A 20,871-nucleotide genomic window follows, 5' to 3' on the forward strand; every position below is an offset into this window, starting at 1 on the left:
AATTTACAAAAAATATGCCTGTCGAATAGATTGACCTGAAAACAAACTAGTTTCTATTATTGTTGTTTCAAATTGAACACCTTACTAATTTTTAAAAGAGAAAACTGCAAAAATGGCCCATGTGGTTTGTTGCTTCCTTTGGATGGAGTTCAAAATGTTTCAAACTTGCAAGTATAGTCCTTTTAACAAAGTTTCTTTATAGATTAGGTCCTTGTGTTTTAACACCGTTAATTTATTTTTGTTAAGATAGTGTTAAGTTACTATCTTACCACTTTGTATATTTAAATTTTATTTTAATTATTGATATAATTTTAGTTAGATAGACCCCACTTCCATCAAAATGCCCCTCCCCATCTTCGTTTACAACCCTGGTAGATCTAAAACCCCACCCTCTCTATTCATCTTCATTCAAAAATGTATGAGCTGTTCTAAAAGTTGCCTTGTTTCTTAAACTTCACTAATAATCATACTTAGATTCTTGACTTCCATGGAAATGGAAAAACAGAGTACATTGAGATATTGAAAGAGATATGTCTCTGAGCATAGAATTGAATGCCATTTGCAATTCACGAAATTCCATGGAGATGAAGAAAAACAGAGCACTTAAACCGTTTAATTTTATTTCTTTTACGTAATTATGACCGATTTACCCAAACTGGGCTTGAGAGCCTGCAGTAATAAAAAGATTTTTAAGCCCAAAATGAATGAGTCGACATTAACACCATCAAAAGATCATAAATTACAGCATGATGAAAATAGAAATCAATTACAACAACCAGAAGAAATTCAATTGGATTAAAAAACAGAGTAAAATTAAGAGTAACTAAAAGAAAAATGAAGAATTGCAAATATAACTAAAGAAAGATCCTTGAAACTGATAGTCGGCGATGCCATGTTAAAGATGGTAAAGCTGTTCTTGCTTTAGTTATATTTGCAATTCTAGGGGATGTGGGATGGTTGATTTTTCTAATAGTGTTATAATAGAAGTATTAAATGATAAGATAAACAAAAAAAATTTAGTAGTGAAATATAACAGGGGCATAATTGACATTTAACATATCTTAACTGAATAAATTTCAAGGAGTTAAAGAGAATGACCTAATCTACAACCAAACATTGTCAAAAAGGATTATATTTGCAAGCTATAAAAATATTAGAACTCCATCCAGAAACATCGATCAACAAACCACAACAACCATTTTTACAGTTTTCTCTTTTTAAAATAGCAGAATTTGACTTGGTAAATCAAAAAGTTAAGATAGATTTAAATAATAGCCATTTTCTCCTGCTTTTTGTTTTCCTGTTTTCAAAAAAGGAAAATATGGGCCATGCCAATTTTTTCAACAAGGAGTGTATTACACTTAGGAATCAGGATTGTATTCATCATGACAATCTTGGAAAGAAATAAACAATGGTAAAATAGATTGAATTCTAAATAGTTAGTTATCAAAAGGACAATATGTTAATGCTGAGTTTAATAATGCAATATAACTTTATTCGATCTGTTTTCCAATTAGTTCTACTAAGAGATTTAATCTGAAGGCAAATGTACATGTCAAATCGAATATCTTTGAAATTGTGTATAGTTGGTTTCAAAATTGAAGTGCTTGCGGTTATCATTGTTTCTAATTAGAACTATAGTAACTGAAAATAGAAAACTAACAATTAAAAATTTATCATGAAAAAAGTTCTGATCGATACAACAATTAATCTTTGAATAGAGTGTTTAACTTCAGAAATCAACTTTTAGGGCGAATGACTTTTACTTGAAAATATTTCTTATCAGAATTCTTCCTCAAACGTGCGAATGCCTGGGAAAAGCATATCATATATAGGAGGTTGTCCGTTATATTATTCCCAGTGTTATTTCATCACTTTCTTTGGCTCTTTGGTGTCATCTTGTAAATCCAATTAAGTTTGTGTTATTGACATCTAAAATAAATCTCATACTATTACTGTTTCATGGAAACTTACAAAAAAAAATGATATAGTTTGTTCAATTTTAAGATAAACCATGATATATATCTTTTCTTTTTAACATAACCAGTCAAATTCAAACACATTTTCCAAATCAACCATTTTGACACGTAGACAATTAAATGAGTACCATATCTTTGTTGTCTTCTAACTACCAACATAACTTCAACAGCATTTAGTATGGATATTGGACCCGCCACTGCCTAACCCACCAAACGAACCTAAAACTTTTATTTAGTGGAAGACTATGTTATGGGTCAATGGTAATGGATCCTTTATAAAAATCTAAAAATGAGTGCATTTCTTGAGCGTGTGAATGTGGAAAAAAAGATGATTTGGAAGAATAATGTTATTTTCTATTACAGATATCTAAAAAAAGATGATTTGGAAGAATAATGTTATTTTCTATTATAGATATCTAAACTAATAAAAAGTTAAAAGAAACTACTTCATTATAGATAAAGAATTTGTTTTTTCTAGTTATATTGAAAAGTAAATCTAGATGCAGGTTTAGATAGAAAAGCATCCATTATATTTCGTTCAAATTCACATCTGGTTGTGGTTTTTGATAACTTTGGTGAAGTTTGTACCTGTACACAACAGGTAACTCACAGAGGATAAAAGAGGTTTTCTACACTTACACAAAGTGTAATTTTCTGATATATGAAAAGCAACTACAAGACAACTGCCATATATGGCTTACACGAAGAAAGCAAAACAACTACTACTGGAAACTAAAGCACTACCACATGACTTCTAAAAATAAGGAATTAGCCAAAACTGGAAAAAGACTAAGTCAAAGAACATAAAATAAACTAAAGTAAAATAACTGCTATGCATGTGACGTAAGGTAGAGAAGGTGTTGTACTTCAACACTCCCTCTCAACACCTATCTCGATCATTCCCATCTACTCACAGAATTGAGCCATCTTTTTACTTGACAAGCCTTTAGTAAATGCATCTGCAACCTGTTCAGATGTCTTGACATACTGCAGATCAATTTCTCCTTTCAGCACCTTTTCATGGATAAAATGATAATGAACCTCCACATGTTTTGTTCTAGCATGAAACATTGGGTTCTTTGCAAGTTGAATTGATGAGAGGTTGTCACAAAAGAGTGGAATTTTGTAGTCTACCTCCTGGTTTAAATTCTTTAAGAGTTGAATCAACCACACACTTTCTTGGGCTGCCATGGCTGCTGCTCGATACTCCGCCTCAGTTGTGGAAAGGGACACAGTCGGTTGTCGTTTACTACTCCATGATACGGCACTAGATCCCAACATAAAAACATATCCGGTTGTTGAGCGACGTGTATTCAGATCACCAGCATAATCAGCATCACAGAATCCAGATAACTTACACATTGGCTCCCTCTTAGACACAATACCATAGTTTATTGTTGTCTTAATGTACCTCAGGACTTTACGAATGGCATCAAGGTGTGGTTTCCTTGGTGTCTGCATGAAACGACTTAATAGGCCCACCACAAACGCAAGATCTGGTCTTGTTAATGTAAGATAAATAAGGCTTCCAACAATTTTCCTGTACATTGTAGTATCCTCCAACTTCCTTCCAAAATTAGCACACAATCTTACATTCGTGTCTATTGGAGTGACAGAAGGTTTGCAATCAAGCATACCGAACCTGTTTAACAAATCAATAGAATATCTTTGTTGGTGCAACATAATATCTCCCTTCTCATATCTCACTTCCAAACCAAGAAAATGTCGAAGTTTTCCAAGGTCTTTCATGTGGAATCGAGTACACAGGTTTTCTTTCAGCTGGGTAATAACTTCAACAAGGTCACCAGTGATGATCAAATCATCTACATACACCAGGACAACTGCTACTTTGTCTCCAATGGTCTTGACAAACAAACTCGCATCAGCAATGGTTATGACGAAGCCGTTGTGTTCTAAGAACTCAGCAATCTTTCCAAACCACGCTCTCGGTGATTGCTTCCGCCTATACAAAGCCTTCTTCAGCTTACACACATAGTTAGGGTATTTCGTGCTTTCAAACCCCATTGGCTGCTCCATAGAATGACATGGTCGAGATCTCCATACAAAAACACGTTGCTTACATCCATCTGCCAAAGCGTCCAGCCCTTACTTGCAGCTAGGGCTAAGAGAACTTGAATTGTGGTCAATTTAGCCACTGGACTGAACGTATCCTGGTAATCGAGCCCAAGCTGTTGTGAAAAACCACGGGCTACTAAACGGGCTTTGAACCTTTCAATTGACCCATTAGCTTTCCTTTTCACCTTGTATACCCATTTGCATGAAATGGGCTTCATCCCATTAGGTTTTGGAACTAATTCCCATGTATGATTGCGAATTAAAGCTGCCATTTCCTCTTCCATTGCTTGAACCCATTCTTGTTTTGTACTTGCCTGCTTAAAAGACTCAGGTTCACAAATATTGGATTCAACAATGGCTGCGTTTGCATATCTTGGATTGGGTCTCCTAACCCTAGTCGACCTCCTGAGGTTTGTCGGATCATCATCATTGTCATTAGTGTTTGGTGAGTGAAATATTCCTGTCTGCCATGGTTGAGACTCTTGAACTTGGGTTACCTCTTCTTCAACGACAGTGTCACCTTCATTAATGTTCAAGTGAATTCTTGAAGATTCCATCCCTTCTTTGAGTAAATCAGAATCTGGAAGAGTTTCATGATTAGATGACCACCATGAAGATGTCTCATCAAATACCACGTTTCCCAACACATAGCACTTCCCATTGTTAGGATCACAACAACGCCACCCTTTTCTTTTTTGATCATACCCAACGAAGATGCAACGAATAGCTTTCTTCTCCATTTTATGGCGAAAATGACTGGGTATAAAAACATAGCACACACATCCGAAAACCCTTAAATGACTTACATTGGGTTTAATCTTCAAAAGTTTCTCATATGGAGATACATACTGAAGACCTTGCTGTGGAATTCGATTAATCACATACGAGGCCGTTTTCATTGCCTCTGTCCAAAACCTCCCTGGAATATTTTTGTCGTGAATCATGCTACCACTAATGTCAGCAAGGTGTCGATTTTTACGTTCTGAAACTCCATTCTGTTATGGGGTGCTTGGGCAAGAGAGTTGGCGTCTAATCTTGTGCTCCTTCAAATACTCAGTAAACTCTTGAGCTAAATACTCAACACCATCGTCTGAACGAAGCCTTTGTATGCTGTGTTTTGTGTCTCACTCTGCTTCAGCCTTAAACTGTTTGAATTTGCTGAAGGTTTCCGATTTCTCTTTCATGAAGTACACCCAAACAAACTTTGAGAAGTCATCAGTAAACGTTACCATATACTTCATTCCACTAATCGACGATTGCTTTACCGGTCCAAATACATCGGAATGCACCAGCTCCAAAGGTACTTTAGCTTGATAATTAGACTTGTCATATGGAAGTTGGTGGGCTTTTCCATATTGACATCCAACACATACAAGACCTTTACAACCTTCAAGTTGTGGGAGTCCGTTTACCAGTTTCTTCTTCATCATCATGTCGAGTTTGTCATAACTCACATGACTTAACCTCATATGCCACAAATCAACATTTTGATTCTTCTTGGTTTTGTCTACAAACGTTGTTTCAGCCGACATTACATATATAGAATCTGAACGAACTCCTTGAGCTATTGGCTGTGATGAAGTTTCAAACTTTTTGTACACTTTCATGTCATCTGGGCCAAACAACACATAGTAGCCTGTAGTGGTTAATTGAGACACTGAGAGCAGATTTTTCTTCATACCTGGTACATGGTAAACACTTTGTAACACCATTTCTTTCTTGTTCACTTCTTGGTAAAATCTAACATCACCAATATGAGCAATTTGAAGCTTCGAATTATCTGCAATGACAACTACTCTACTACCACCATACTTCACAGGATTTTGAATGATTTCCTTCTCGCCGGTCATGTGATTGGAGCAACCCGAATCAACTATCCACTCGTCTAACTTGTTCTTTTGTTTTTCAGTCGTGGCTGTAAGTGCCATAACATTTACATCCTGGGAAGATGTGCTTCTGCATCCCATGCTTCTTCTTCCTGAGACATAGCCGTATTGCCTTCTTCCACTGGTTCTTGACGACAATCTCTTGCCATATGACCTTTATAACCACAATTATAGCATTTATAAGGAAATCTTTTGTTTGAGTGTTGATTCTTCTGCTTCTCCCCTGATTGTTCTCCCTTTTCATTGTTGCGATTCTTTTTCTCGAAACCATGACCTTTTCTTTTCTTAGAATTCCTTTTGGGGCTTTGGTTGAACCTGGACTTGGATTTTCCTTTGCTCTTTTTTACATACAAAGCTTCCTCATCAGTTTTTAGAGAGACTCCTCCCATCTGTTTTGCAAGGGCCTCTTGCCCTGCAAGCAGGTTCTCAAATTCCACAACGGACGGTTGAATTGGCCACCCTTGGATTGCAACAACAAAGCTCCTAAACTCTGTGCTTCAGGGTCGAGTTCTGATATCTCTCTACATGTGGACTTCACCTTATGGAAATATTGAGGAACTGACATCTCATGTTGAGATACTGACAACAGTTCGTTCTCAAGAAGTTGGAGTTTCGCATCATTCTTCTTTGAGAACAGTTTTAGAAGAGTTTCCTAGGCTTCATTAGGAATTGTTACATCTCTAATGTGTTCGAGTACATCATCTTCAACTGTAGTTTTTAGAACGAACATTGCCTTCCCTGCCTTAATTTTCCATTTTCTCAATGTCCCATTATTGTCTTCTGCTGCTGGCTGGTTTTTCTCACTTCCTTTAACAACTTCCCACAAATCTTGTCCCTGTATATACGACATTATGCAGGTGGCCCAGGAATTGTAATTTTGATTGTTAAGTTTCTTGACACCGCCAACTACTTGAAGATCACCCATGGGTTAGCCTCTGATACCACTTGATAACTTTGGTGAAGTTTGTACCTGTACACAACAGGTAACTCACAGAGGATAAAAGAGGTTTTCTACACTTACACAAAGTGTAATTTTCTGATATATGAAAAGCAACTACAAGACAACTGCCATATATGGCTTACACGAAGAAAGCAAAACAACTACTACTGGAAACTAAAGCACTACCACATGACTTCTAAAAATAAGGAATTAGCCAAAACTGGAAAAAGACTAAGTCAAAGAACATAAAACAAACTAAAGTAAAATAACTGCTATGCATGTAATGTAAGGTAGAGAAGGTGTTGTACTTCAACAGTTTATGGATATGTCGTGCTAAGACATCACCTCTTAAGATTGATCCAATGCCTTCTTGTTCAAGGTATTCATAAATCAAAAGTGAGTGGCGGGCATTTGAGCAATATCAACATTCTCAGATAATCAAACCATGTGTTTATTATTGATTATCTCAAAGATACGATACATATGAACCTAATATATATAGGTTAGATAAATACAATTAGGTACCCTCTAATTTAAGTAAAATACAATGCAACACATAAACTTACTCTAGCGTTCCCCCGCAAGCTAAGGACGGGGAACGACCTGTAGCTTGGATCGTAAAAAGAGAAATCTTTGAGAAGACAGCGGTTTGGTAAAAACATCAGCGGTCTGATCAGCAGTAGAAATGAACTGAACACATAATTGACCAGAAGCCACATGTTCACGAACAAAGTGAAAATCCACTTCAACATGTTTGGTGCGAGTATGAAAAACTGGATTAGCAGCTAGATAGGTAGCACCAAGATTGTCACACCAAAATGTAGGACGTTGAACTGAAACTCCTAATTCATTGAGAAGAGCTTTCAACCAGAATAATTCAGCCACCGTATCTGCAAGGGCTTTGTACTCCGACTCGGTTGAAGATCTTGAGACTGTACACTGTTTTCGGGCAGTCCATGAGTTCAAGTTCGATCCCAAATATATAGCAAATCCTCCCGTGGAACGTCGATCATTAGGGCATCCTGCCCAGTCTGAATCCGAGAAGGCATGTAAAGAATCAAATGTAGAATGTTGCCAATGAACATCCGTAAAGTCTTGGAGAGAGGAACCCGAATCATGCCTAATGATAAGTCCAAAATCAGTCGTGCCCTGTAAGTACCGCAAGATACGTTTGACAGCAGACCAATGGTTTTCGGTAGGAGCATGCATGAATTGACACACTTTGTTGACGGCATAAGCAATGTCAGGACGAGAGATACTAGCATACTAAAGAGCTCCAACGAGTTGTCTATAGATAGTCGGATCTGGCAAGAGAGGACTATCACCAATAGATAAGACCTGAGTGGTGGTCATTGGAGATTGGACCGGTTTGCAATCCTTGAGACCCGAACGTTGAAGAATATCCAAAATATACTTCCGTTGGGACAATATGAGGTTAGAATTACGAGAAACAACCTCAATGCCCAAGAAGTAATGCAGTTGACCAAGGTCTTTAATGGAAAAAGTGGAACCCAACTGTTGAATCAGGTGAGCAATCATCGCATCATCTTTACCAGTAATAATGATATCATCCATGTAGACTAGAATGTAAATTCGAGTCCGACCTGTTTTCAGAATAAATAAAGATGGGTCAGTGCGAGACCCCGAAAAACCAAAGCGATGCAACACAGTGGACAAGCGTTGAAACCAAGCTCGTGGAGCTTGCTTGAGACCATACAAAGACTTGTGAAGAAGGCACACATGACCAGGTTTAGAAGGATCAACAAATCCTTGTGGCTGCCGAATGTAAACGGTTTCTTTTAAGTCACCATGCAAAAATGCATTCTGAACATCCAATTGCCTGATTGACCATTTATTAGTTACAGCAAGAGGGAGAACAACCCGAATTGTGGTGGCTTTGATCACAGGACTAAAAGTTTCATGATAGTCAACACCCGCTTGTTGTTTGAAACCCTTTGCTACAAGTCGTGCTTTGTAGCGAGAAATATTGCCCTCGGGGTATCGCTTAAGTTTATAAACCCATTTGGAATCTATGATGTTGGCATGAGGAACTAGAGGGACAAGAGTCCAAGTACCATTTTTGATAAGAGCAGTGTATTCCTCTGACATGGCATTCCGCCATTCCTAAGATTTGCTCGCAACCGAAAATGAGGTAGGTTCGGTAATAGAAGCAGTAGCATGATATGCCGAGGGGCTATAAGGTGTAGTCCGTTTCGGGTTGGGGCATAAATGTGGGGGATGGGTGCGTGGAGGAGGAGGTGGCATGGCATCAGGAGAGGTATCAAACAACTCAGTCGAGGTAGTTTCTGTGGTGATAGGTGGTGACGCTGCCAAAGGAGTAGTTATAGGAGATGCAGGAAGTGTGGTTGGAGGTGAGTCGTCAATAGTAGTAGTAGAAGTAGGATCAGGTATAAAACTTGGGAGAGATGAAACATACATAGCAGCAGGAGTGGTACTAAGAGGAGGTGTGCGTTTGAACGGAAAAACAATCTCATTAAATCGAACATGGCGAGCAATGTAGATTCGATCCGTAGAGGTGTCAAGGCATCGGTAACCATGGTGTAGTGGGCTATAACCAAGAAATGTAGAAGGAGCAGAGCGGAAATCCATTTTGTATCTATTGTACGGGCGAAGTGGTAAACATTCACATCCAAAAACCCGAAGAAAGGTGTAGTCAGGTTTTCGACTAAAGACATGTTGGTAAGGTGATCTATTGGATGAGGTTCGAGATGGTAAGCGATTGATAAGATACACGGATGTCTCAAAAGCAAGCTGCCAAAATCGTTGGGGAAGATTGGCATGAGCAAGGAGAGTAAGGCCAGTTTCAACCACGTGACGATGACGTCGCTCAACAAAACCATTTTGCTCGCTAGTATGAGGGCATGAGCGACGATGAATGATTCCAAGTGATGAGAAAAAGGAAGATAGATTGCGAAATTCCCCTCCCCAATCGGTTTGAACACTTTTGAGTTTGGTATTGAATTGTCGTTCTACCATCTTGACAAAGTTGGTGAAAGTTTGAAACACATCAGATTTATGTGTCAATGGGAAAAAACACATATAGCGAGAGTGATGATCAACACAAAGTAAAAAGAACCGACAGCCATCAAATGATAAAGTAGGTGAGGGACCCCAAACATCACAATAAATTAAGTCTAAAATATTATTGCTTCGAAAAGATGAACTAGGTAAAGAAAGTTTGGAAGATTTCCCTAACTGACAAGCAGAACATAAATCTAAACAATGTTTTGTAGAAACAGGAAGCGAACAACTAGAAACAATAGTGTCAAAAACACGTTGATGTGGATGACCAAGGCGGTGGTGCCAGATTCTTGAGGAAGCTTTAGTTGCTGTGAGAGCCAACTTTGTTAAAGACTTGAAACTTGGAAGACGAAGCGAGTAGAGACCGTTATTACTTGATCCCGTGAGAAGAGTGGTGCGAGTACGTTCGTCCTTCACAACAAAGAAAGAGGAGTGAAATTCAAAGAAAACATTGTTGTCTTGACAAAATTGTTGAACAGATAAGTGATTTTTCTTGACATCAGGAACATGAAGAATATTGGAAACATTAAAGGTTTTATTAGATGAATAACATTTTGAGGATCCAATATGAAGAATAGGAAGAGAGTTACCATCACCAACATGAAGAGAATCAGGACCACGATAGAACTCGGAGGTGTCAAGGTTGGACAGATCTGGTGTGATGTGGGAGTTTGCACCTGTGTCAGGGAACCAAGTAGTGCCGGAAGTAGAGACATTGTAAGCAAAGATTGCGAAATTTGCCTGCAAATTCGGTTTTGACGAGTTACTTGCATCTTGGTTATTTGGACACTGGGATGGAAGATGGCCAATACCACAACGGTTGCAATGACCAAATACAGTGTTTTGTGTGGAGGCCCAAGAGAATTTCCTGGAGGGACCTGAGTTGGCACCATGAGATCGATTCTGAAAATTCCAATGCGAATTATTCCCACGCGAGTTTCCTCGACGATTTTCTTTGTAGTTGTTGTTTGGGGGCCGTGAGGCATAGAAAGCTTGAGGAGTTGCACTTTGTGGAGTAATCGGATTAAGTTGGAAGCCAAGCTGGGACGCAATGCTTTGTAGAGACTGAAGTTGGCTTTGAAAATTGTTAATGTTGAGTGATGTTTCTGTTGAAGCAGCAAACACGTGTGGCTGTGATGCAGGGGCAGCAGTAAGATTTTTATTTATCATATAATCATGATCACTCAAAAGGGCATGTAGCTCAATGAAGGTAACAGGTGGGTGACGAGCTAAGAGGGTAGACTTGAGTCCGTTATACTCTTCACGTAGCCCAGAAATAACAAGAAGAACCAGATCCTTGTCTTTAACAGGTTCACCAATATTAGCAAGTGCAGTAGCATATTCTTGTGCACGTGCAAGATAGGCAAGAGGAGTTTCATCGCCTTTCATGGTGAGTTTTAGCAACTGGGTTTTTAATGTATACTCTCTTGAAGAATTGGTTGGGGCATAAACACGTTCTAATTGTAGCCATAGATCTCGTGAGGTAGTACCATGAACATGCTGGAAGGAAGCCTCTGAGATGGTAGAGACGATTATCATACGGACATGAGCATCATTAGAAATCCAACGAGAGTAACTAGGATTGTCTGTAATTGTCTCTCCTGTGCCGACTTTGGGCTCAGGGCATGGTATTGTACCATCGACATAACCGAACAGATTGTTGGAGACGAGAAAGGGTTTTAGCATGGCCTTCCAATACCCATAGTTTGTGGGTGTGTAGTGAAAGCAGCAATGGTCGCCATGAAGTTTATGAGAATTATGAGAAGTTTTCTTCTGTGTAGTGAAAGCAGCAATGGTCGCCATGAAGTTTCTTGACAGATCGGTGATTAGGGTTTATCTTGCGTAAGAGGCTGTTGTGAGGATGCCGCCAATAAGGTAAAGATTAACTTGGCTCCGATACCAAATCAAACCGTGTGTTTATTATTGATTATCTCAAAGATACGATACATATGAACCTAATATATATAGGTTAGATAAATACAATTAGGTACCCTCTAATTTAAGTAAAATACTATGCAACACATAAACTTAGTCTAACACAGATGATGAGTGAAGTTTTTTCACAGCTAGCACCTTGTTAGGTTGTAGCTCGGCTTTGTACACAGTCACATGTCCTCCGGTTCCAATGGAGTATGCTTCATCAAAATCATTCATTGCTTTCAAGATGTCATCATACACTACTCCTCCATCAAAACTTGTTATGGAGAAATAATCACCACCTTCTTTGTCCAATGGTTTCTGTGGAGAATGTCTCTTTCATTTTCGATAAGCAATGAGGCCACACATGAAAAAACCAAGTAAAATTGCCCCAATAAGAGGGAGCATAATTACAAGGATGGGGTGATGGTGAAAGGGATCATTTTTCTTCTTCGAGTTTTGAATTGCACATAATTTTAGTCCTGTAAAATTTCCACCCAAATGTGGACTGCCTTCTATGGACACATTCACAAAGTTAGTGTTAGTGGGAATTGGACCTATGAGCTGATTGCAAGACAAGTCAATATCAGTCCCACGAGGCAAACTTTTAATAGCATATCAGGAATAGAACCAGATAGTCTATTGTGTGAAAGATTCAATTTTTGCAAACTTTGTACTTGAGATGGTATCTCTTCCTTGAGCAAATTCTGAAATAAATCAAGTTCTGTAAGCTGAACTAATTTACCAATCTCAGATGGAATTTTATGAATGAGCTTGTTGTTTCTAAGATTCAAGTGTCCAATTACCAACACTTCTTGGTATCGAGCCATTTAATCTATTTGAGGACAACTCAATAGTAATGTGGATCTGTAAGTCTATTTATGTTTGAAAAACAAATCAACAACCATTTATTTAGCATTATCTAATACAAATTGGAATATTTATTGTTTCATTCTTTATATTTTCTAAGGACACACATATTCGGACACAAGTACACAACATACACAGTCAAAGAACAAGTGTTATATTTCACTTTTTTTTATAAGCCATCAAAACAGATAAACAACACATATATAAAACAACTATAATTGTTTTATTTGACAATACCCAAAAGTTAAATATATATATTTGTAGTAATATTTTATTTGATAATACCCACATTCCATTACCTTCCGTCCATCTAACCATGGCTACTGTACTCCCAAGTCCCAAGTACAGAAACCACAACCAAATTATTAGAATCCTTTATCGATTACACATATTGTTTTTAATCACTACGAAATCGCAGAAAATATTTTAATTTAAAACAGATTGGTGATTTTGTATTGGTATAAATCCATTTCCATAGTGGAAGGAGAGTGATTGAAGTGTTGATCATCGTTGAGTTGGATATCAAATAAAACGTATGTATTGGTTTCTTTGCTCGTCTTCTTTCTCATCTTTCAAGTGGATATCGATTAAAATGTATTTAGGTTCATTACCACATGCTTGTTCCAAAAAAATTTGATTATAGTTCATAACAAGTGTATGATGAAATGCCTAAATGAATTTTTTGAATTTATTAATGCTTCATTTATTGTATGACTTGTTCATAGTGCAGTGCTGTGGTTTCATAGAGTGTTAGAAAACAATGAACATTTACAGGAGACAAGTACTTAACTGGTAAAATGTTGTTTGGCTAATTTTTCATATTAAAAAAAAGCCTCTTTGTATAAGGTTCTAAATCAGTAACCTCTTAGCCTCTTATGATAAGATTAGTTCAGGGTGATAACAAAATACTAATTTCATTGAACAGCTGCAGAAAATATGATTTAATTAAATAACACTCCAACATTATGTGAGTTGTCTGCCATTTGAGCGAGCATACAGAATAAAGGCTTCTGCAGAACTCTATTGGATATTTTTTTCCTACATATAACTGTTAGGATATTTTTTTAGTGTTAAGATTAATTGCAACTGATACCAACAGAATATGAAAATACTTTTGTATGTATCATGTAAAACTCTATTGGTTTCTGTATTTGAGTCTATATCTATATTGTCATGCATTGGAGAAAAAATATCGTTGCATCAGGTCAAGTCTACGATGGATGACCTTCATCTGGTAATTTAATTTACTCTATTGGTATTTGTAACTAGAGATTGTGTCTCTGTATATATATTTTAAAACATTTTTGAAATTTGTATTTGAGTAGAAAAATTATCATTTGTATTTGATATATGTTCCTATTTTTCATGTATGTATAAACCACAACTGAAATAACAGAGGCGCCCAAATCTGGGATAATTTTGAAGCAATTATTGGTAAATTCTTTGCTCAAACAGGATCACATACACAGTATACAAATCTCCACATTATAGCTATACTACAGGGTGCTATAAAACATATGAAATGTTTTTAACCATTAGGCATTCAAAATAATACATATAATCAGGATGCATCATAAGAAACTTAAGAAAATTACACATTGGAAGTACACAGTATCAGGGAACCAGAGATGTCAATTAAAAGCAGATCCTTCATGAACTGATTTGAAACTTGGCGCATTGTTGGCCTTTCTTTTGGATTTGAGTTCAAACATGCTCTTGCGAGATTGAGTACCAAATTTACTTGTTTCTCAACTTGTGGTGAAGGAAGTGGAATCCGACTATCTCCTACATTTGATAACACCAGATAATCCGCAGACAATGTTGGCAGTTCACCGGGATGCTTTCCCATAATCACTTCTAGTGCAACAATCCCAAAGCTATACACATCACATTTCTCGGTTGCCACCATTGTATAAGCAAGCTCTACATCCAAAGCAACATAAGACAAAAAAAGTTACATCAACCCCACATGATTCTATGAAAATGTAGAACTACAATCATATGATTACTTTACCTGGTGCGATATAACCATAGGTCCCAGCAATTGCAGTCCAATTGGATGAGTCTAGCTTTAAAAGCTTGGATGTGCCAAAATCAGAAATATGCGCCTCATAATCAGAATCAAGAAGGATGTTGGCAATGGAAATGTCTCTATGAATTATAGGTGGTGTGCAATCGTGATGCATATAAGCCAAACCATTAGCTACAGCCTTTACAATATTTACCCTTTTCAACCAATCCAGTTCTTGTACTAAAACATCACTTCTTAAGAATGATCCAAGGCTTCCCTTTTCAAGGTATTCATAAATCAAAAATGAGTGGCGAGCATGGGAGCAATATCCATAAAGTTTCACTATGTTCCGATGTCTTATGTTCGTTAATGCTCGTATCTCATTAAGGAATCCATTATGATCAACATTCTCAGATGATGAATGAAGTTTCTTGACAGCTACAAAAATGTTAGGTTGTAGCTCGGCTTTGTAAACAATACCATATCCTCCAGTCCCAATACAATATGCTTCATCGAAATCATTTGTTGCCTTCAGGACATCATCATACACTACTTTTCCATCAAAACTTGTAATGGTGAAATAATCACCACTTTCTTTGTTCAATGGTTTCTGTGGAGAATGACTCTTTTGTTTCCGATAAGCAATGAGACCACACATGAAAGAACCAAGTAAAATTGCCCCAATAAGAGGGAGCATAATTACAAGGATGAGCTGATGATGGAAGAGATCTTTTTTCTTCTTCATAAGTTGACTTGCACAAAGTTTCACCCCCGTAACATTTCCACACAAACCTGGATTGCCTTGTATGGACGCATTCACAAAGTTGGGGCTTTGGGGAACTGGACCTGAGAGCTCATTGTAAGAAAGGTTGATATCAATCCCGTGAGGCAAACTTGTAAAAGCTTCAGGAATAGAACCAGATAGTCGATTGTGAGAAAGATCCAGTTTTTGCAAACTTTGCAAACTTTGAACTTCAGATGGTATCTCTTCTGTGAGCAAATTCTGTGATAAATCAAGTTCATTAAGTTGAAGTAATTTACCAATCTCGGATGGAATTTTCTCACTGAGCTTGTTGTTACTAAGATTCAAGTTGTGGATGTGTTCCCAATGACCAATACTTTTTGGTATCGACCCATTCAATCTATTTCTAGAGAGATCGAGTTCTTCAAGGAGTTCATACATTCCGAACTCCGGCGGTATAATACCTGAAAGTTGGTTATCAGACAAGTACAATTTCAGCATCCTTTTCATCTTCCCAAACTCCTTTGGGATCTCACTAGTCAAATGATTTGAAGAGAGTATAAGCTTTTGTAGTTGAGTTGAATTTCCAAACTCTGGTGGGATGCTACCACTGATGTTGTTATAAGCCATCACTAAGGATGTCAAATTCTTACATTTACTCCAGTTTTGAGAAAGCTGCCCGTGAAATTTATTGTGACTGATACTAAGGGAATATAAGCTAGGATATATCCCAAAGCTATTTGATATATCTCCAATGAATTGATTATGACTAAAATCAGCTCTTATTAAGCTAGCACAATTTCTTAAGCCTCTTGGAATAGGACCAGTTAGTTGATTATCATGTACCGTGAAATTCTGAAGCTTCCCCCCATAGCACAAATCTTCAGGCAAATGACCAGACAATTGATTTCCATTTAGTTGAAGGCGAGTCAAGTCTAGACTTCCTAATCCTTGTGGAATACTACCAGAAAGTTTATTCACACGTAGGTCCAGATCCTGTAGGTTGCTCAGGTTTGCTAATGATGAAGGAATAGAACCACTAAGTCGATTTACGCTCAGCTCAAGATACAAAAGAGAATTCAATTTCCCAAGTTCAGTAGGAATGGGACCAGAGAGTTGATTGTGGTGCAAATAAAGGTAATTCAAAGATGTCAACTGACTCAATGTTGATGGAATAGAACCACTCAGTTGATTGTAACTCACCTCAAGATCAACGAGAGACTTTAAATTCCCAAGTTCAGTAGGAATTGGACCAGATAATCTATTCTCATAAAGGTACAAAATCTGTAGGTTGCTAAGGTTTGCTAGTGATGAAGGAATAGAACCACTAAGATGATTGTGACTCATATCAAGAACAGTGAGAAACTTCAAATTCCCGAGCTCAGCAGGAATGGGACCAGAAAGTTGATTTTGGTTCAAACGAAGGACATTCAAAGATGTCAAATGACCTAATGTTGATGGAATAGAACCACTAAGTTGATTGTAGCTCACCTCAAGATCAGTGAGAGACTTTAAATTCCCAAGTTCAATAGGAATGGAACCAGAGAGTTGATTTTGGCCCAAATAAAGGTCAGTCAAAAATGTCAAATCACCCAATGAGGACGGAATAGAACCACTAAGCTGATTGTCGTTTAACGAAAGATTAGCAAGAGATTTCAAATTCCCAAGTTCAATTGGTATGGGACCAGAGAGTTGATTGTTGTACAAATAAAGGATGTTCAAAGATGTCAACTCACCCAATGATGAAGGAATAGAACCACTAAGTTGATTGGAGTGCATGGCTAGACCAGTGAGAGACCTCAAATTCCCAAGTTCAACAGGAATGGGACCAGAGAGTTGATTTTCGTGCAAATAAAGGACATCCAAAGATGTTAAATCACCTAAAGATGAAGGAATATAACCACTAAGTTGATTGGAGTACATGGCTAAACCAGTGAGAGACCTCAAATTCCCAAGTTCAACAGGAATGGGACCTGAGAGTTGATTTTTGTGCAAATAAAGGGCAGTCAAAGATGTTAAATCACCTAATGATGAAGGAATGGAGCCATATATATTGTTTGAGGATAGGTATAAGATGGTTAGCTGGTGCAGGTTTCCAATTTCAGGTGGGATTACTCCAGAAAACTTATTCTCTGAAAGATCAAGATAGACAAGTTTGGACAGGAGGCTAATTTCTGGTGGAATGGGGCCAAAGAAGTTGTTTATACCGAGATCAAGATGTGTAAGATTTTGTAGCAAAGAGAATGGAAATTGGTGGAGTGTACCTTTTAAGTCAGATGAACTGAGGTTCAACCTCTGAATTCTCCAATCAGCATTGCAAACTACTCCCAGCCAAGAAGTGCACGGAATTGATGCACTGGAATTCATAGGGAGGGGAATCCATGAAGAGAGCAAGGAGTTGTTTGGGATTTGAAGGCTTGTTTTCCATTTAAGAAGAACATTGGCTTCCTTCAAAGAAGCAGAAGCAGAAGCAGAATTTGGTATGGGGGAGAGTGTGATGATTAGTAGAACAAGAGAGAAAAATAAGAAGTTTGATGAAGACATTATTTTTGTTTGCGATGTTGCTTTGTCAAAAACGATGGTTTGTGTGTCCTTATTTATACTTGAGCTACCTTTTTCTCTTATTTTCAGGTACTGGAAAAGGAAATTTGGGCAACGTCTTATTTTTTCCACAAGGAGTGTCTTTTACGTTAGAAGCAGTGTCATATTTTTCCACAAAGGAGTGTATTACACTTTGAATCGTATCTGTCATGACATGCATTAAGCCTTTTATCTTAGAACAATAAATATCGGTGTAACCCAAAATTCTGCAAGGCAAACTAGGATTACAAAAAAGACATCGGTATTATATGTTATTGTCGGATTTAACAGTGTAATTATATAACTTCAATTTGATAATTTTGACATATTTATTTTTGTTTTCGGATTAATGCTAATAGAAGTTTCACTCAAAGTGTGTTTTACTTCATAATCAGTTCTGTAACTGATGAGTATTATATAGATGTTTGTCATGTAAAAACTGTGTGATTGTGTCAATGGAAATAGCTAGGGAGGGAAGAGTCCTTTTAAAGGATCTAATAAACGAATGAAGATGGTGTATTTCTTGAACGTGTGAAAGAGGGAAAAGAAGATAAACATGAAAATAATTAAATAAAAACTGATTCACTGCATCTATTCATCTGTTAATTTCTTTTTTTCTCTTGAAGCGATTAAACGTAAATAAAAAATGGAGACAATTAAATAAAACTGAAAATACAGCTGTATTATTGTATGTAACTTCAATCAAACTCTTACACATATTTATTTTTGTTTTCCCTGTAATTCTAATTAAACTTTCATTCTAAAAGCAAACGTACCTATCAAATTGATCTATACATATATAGTCGCTTTTTGAAATCAAATTGGACTCATTATTATTGTTTTAAATTACAGACAGAATTTAAGATCGTAAAATGAAACTTGCGTCCGAAAAAGTGGTCACGAGATGTCTTCGTCAACTGAATTTTCAATCTGTTAATTTAGGGTGGTGTTAAAAAAGCCCCCTTAAAGGGTTTAATTTACATTCTTTTTCGCATTTGACAAGCCTCATTAAAATGTCTAATCAACTATATAATTAATTATTTTAGTTTTAGTTTTTATTTTCTATATATATATATATATATATATATATATATATATATAGAGAGAGAGAGAGAGAGAGAGAGAGAGAGAGAAAGAGAGAGAGAGAGAGAGAGAGAGTTAGGTTCAAATGTTTTCAATATCTATTGTGTGCCCGTATGATTGATTCTGGACCAATCATTTTAGTTATTTTAAGAAAGTAATTAATATATATTAAATGCTGAAGATGTAATTAATACCTATTATATCTTCAACATGTAATATGCATTAATTACTTTCTTAAAATAACTAAAATGATTGGTCCAGAATCAGTCGGGCACACAATAGATAATGAAAACAAAATACCTAACCCTATATATATATATATATATATATATATATATATATATATATATATATATATATCACTACAAGAATAATGGGCATTAGTGGCGACGCTTTTACCGGCGATAGGCACCTTTAGCGGCGACACATAATTTTCGCGTTATGTGTCGCCGCTAATGTCTATCGTCCCCGATCCGCGTCAAAATATGAGGTGAAACGTTAACCGTTGATTTTGTCCCTAATCCAAGGACTGAAAATCGATAACGTACAAACCAATGGCGGCGACACGTCGCCGCTAATACTCGAAAATTTTGACCGCCAAAGTTTCCCCCCAAAACTGTCACCGATAATACTCAAAAATTTTGACCATCAAAATTTCCCCCCAAAGGTGTCGCCGCTAATACTCTATATCTCGCCGCTAATAATCTACCTGTCGCCGCTAAAAGCTGTCGCCGCTAATTCCATTCGCAGATATAACCTCATTCAGCTCCTTCTTCCCTCTTCTTTGAATTCAATTCTCAGCTTCTTCTTCCCTCTTCTATGAAATCATTTCTCTTTGTATGTAGAATGTGTATTTTATATATGTTTGTGAATTTGTATGTATATTATGTATGTATTTGTGTATTAGTATGCATATATATACATATATATGTGTATATATACATATATAGGTGTTTTTATGTGTATTATGTATGTATTTGTGTATTAGTATGTGTATCATGTATGTATATATGTGTTTTTGTATATGTTTTTGTATGTGTATTATGTATGTATTTGTGTATGTATGGATGTGTTTTTGGTTATATGTTTTATAAAAATTTTATAGTTTTATAACAATTTTTATAATTTTATATTGTTTCTTTTGTATACGGAAGAATGTTTTAAAAAAAATAAAAAAATTAGAAAACTACAATTATCGGCGACGGAAAGTATTAGTGGCGATAAGGTATTAGCGGCGACAGCCACCTTTAGCGGCGACAAATGGGGTATTAGCGACGAGCCAACAGCGGCGACCTTTTAGCGGCGACGTGTCGCCGCTAAAGGTATTAGCGGTGACAATCAGGACCTTTAGCGGCGACGCCTGTCGCCACTAATGGTCATTATTCTTGTAGTGTATATATATATATATATATATATATATATATATATATATATATATATATATATATATATATATATTATTTTGGTTGAAATTTTATAAATACTTTTTATTTTTTTCTGTTTTGTCTCGCTAGATTTTTGATTTCTTACTTCATTGATACACACTTTCAGTCTTCTTTAATACATTACTCGATTACATTTCAAAAATATACATTAAAGGTAAATATTATTATTTATTTGGAAAGCTCCTTGTTAAATAATCTAAAGTGGATTTTCAAATTTTAATTAGTTGCGTAAACTTGAAGATGCAACTTTTTATTGAGTTATAAAGTTGATTTTGTTTAAAATGTAAATTAAAAGAAACT

General features: G+C 36.6%; 1 protein-coding gene across 1 annotated transcript; it reads right to left on the reverse strand.

Moving 5' to 3' along the window:
- Positions 1–14,219: 14,219 nt before the first annotated feature.
- LOC145092775 (uncharacterized) lies at positions 14,220–17,954 on the reverse strand. Its single transcript, XM_079030752.1, has 2 exons — positions 14,725–17,954; positions 14,220–14,633 (listed from the first exon to the last, which is right to left on the reverse strand). The coding sequence occupies exons 1-2, from the start codon at positions 17,828–17,830 to the stop codon at positions 14,302–14,304; spliced, it is 3,438 nt and encodes a 1,145-aa protein (XP_078886878.1). The 5' UTR covers positions 17,831–17,954; the 3' UTR covers positions 14,220–14,301.
- Positions 17,955–20,871: the final 2,917 nt, after the last annotated feature.

Source organism: Lactuca serriola, chromosome 3 (genome assembly GCF_051521515.1).
Source record: "Lactuca serriola cultivar US96UC23 chromosome 3, Lser_US96UC23_V15, whole genome shotgun sequence".
NCBI lineage: Eukaryota > Viridiplantae > Streptophyta > Magnoliopsida > Asterales > Asteraceae > Lactuca > Lactuca serriola.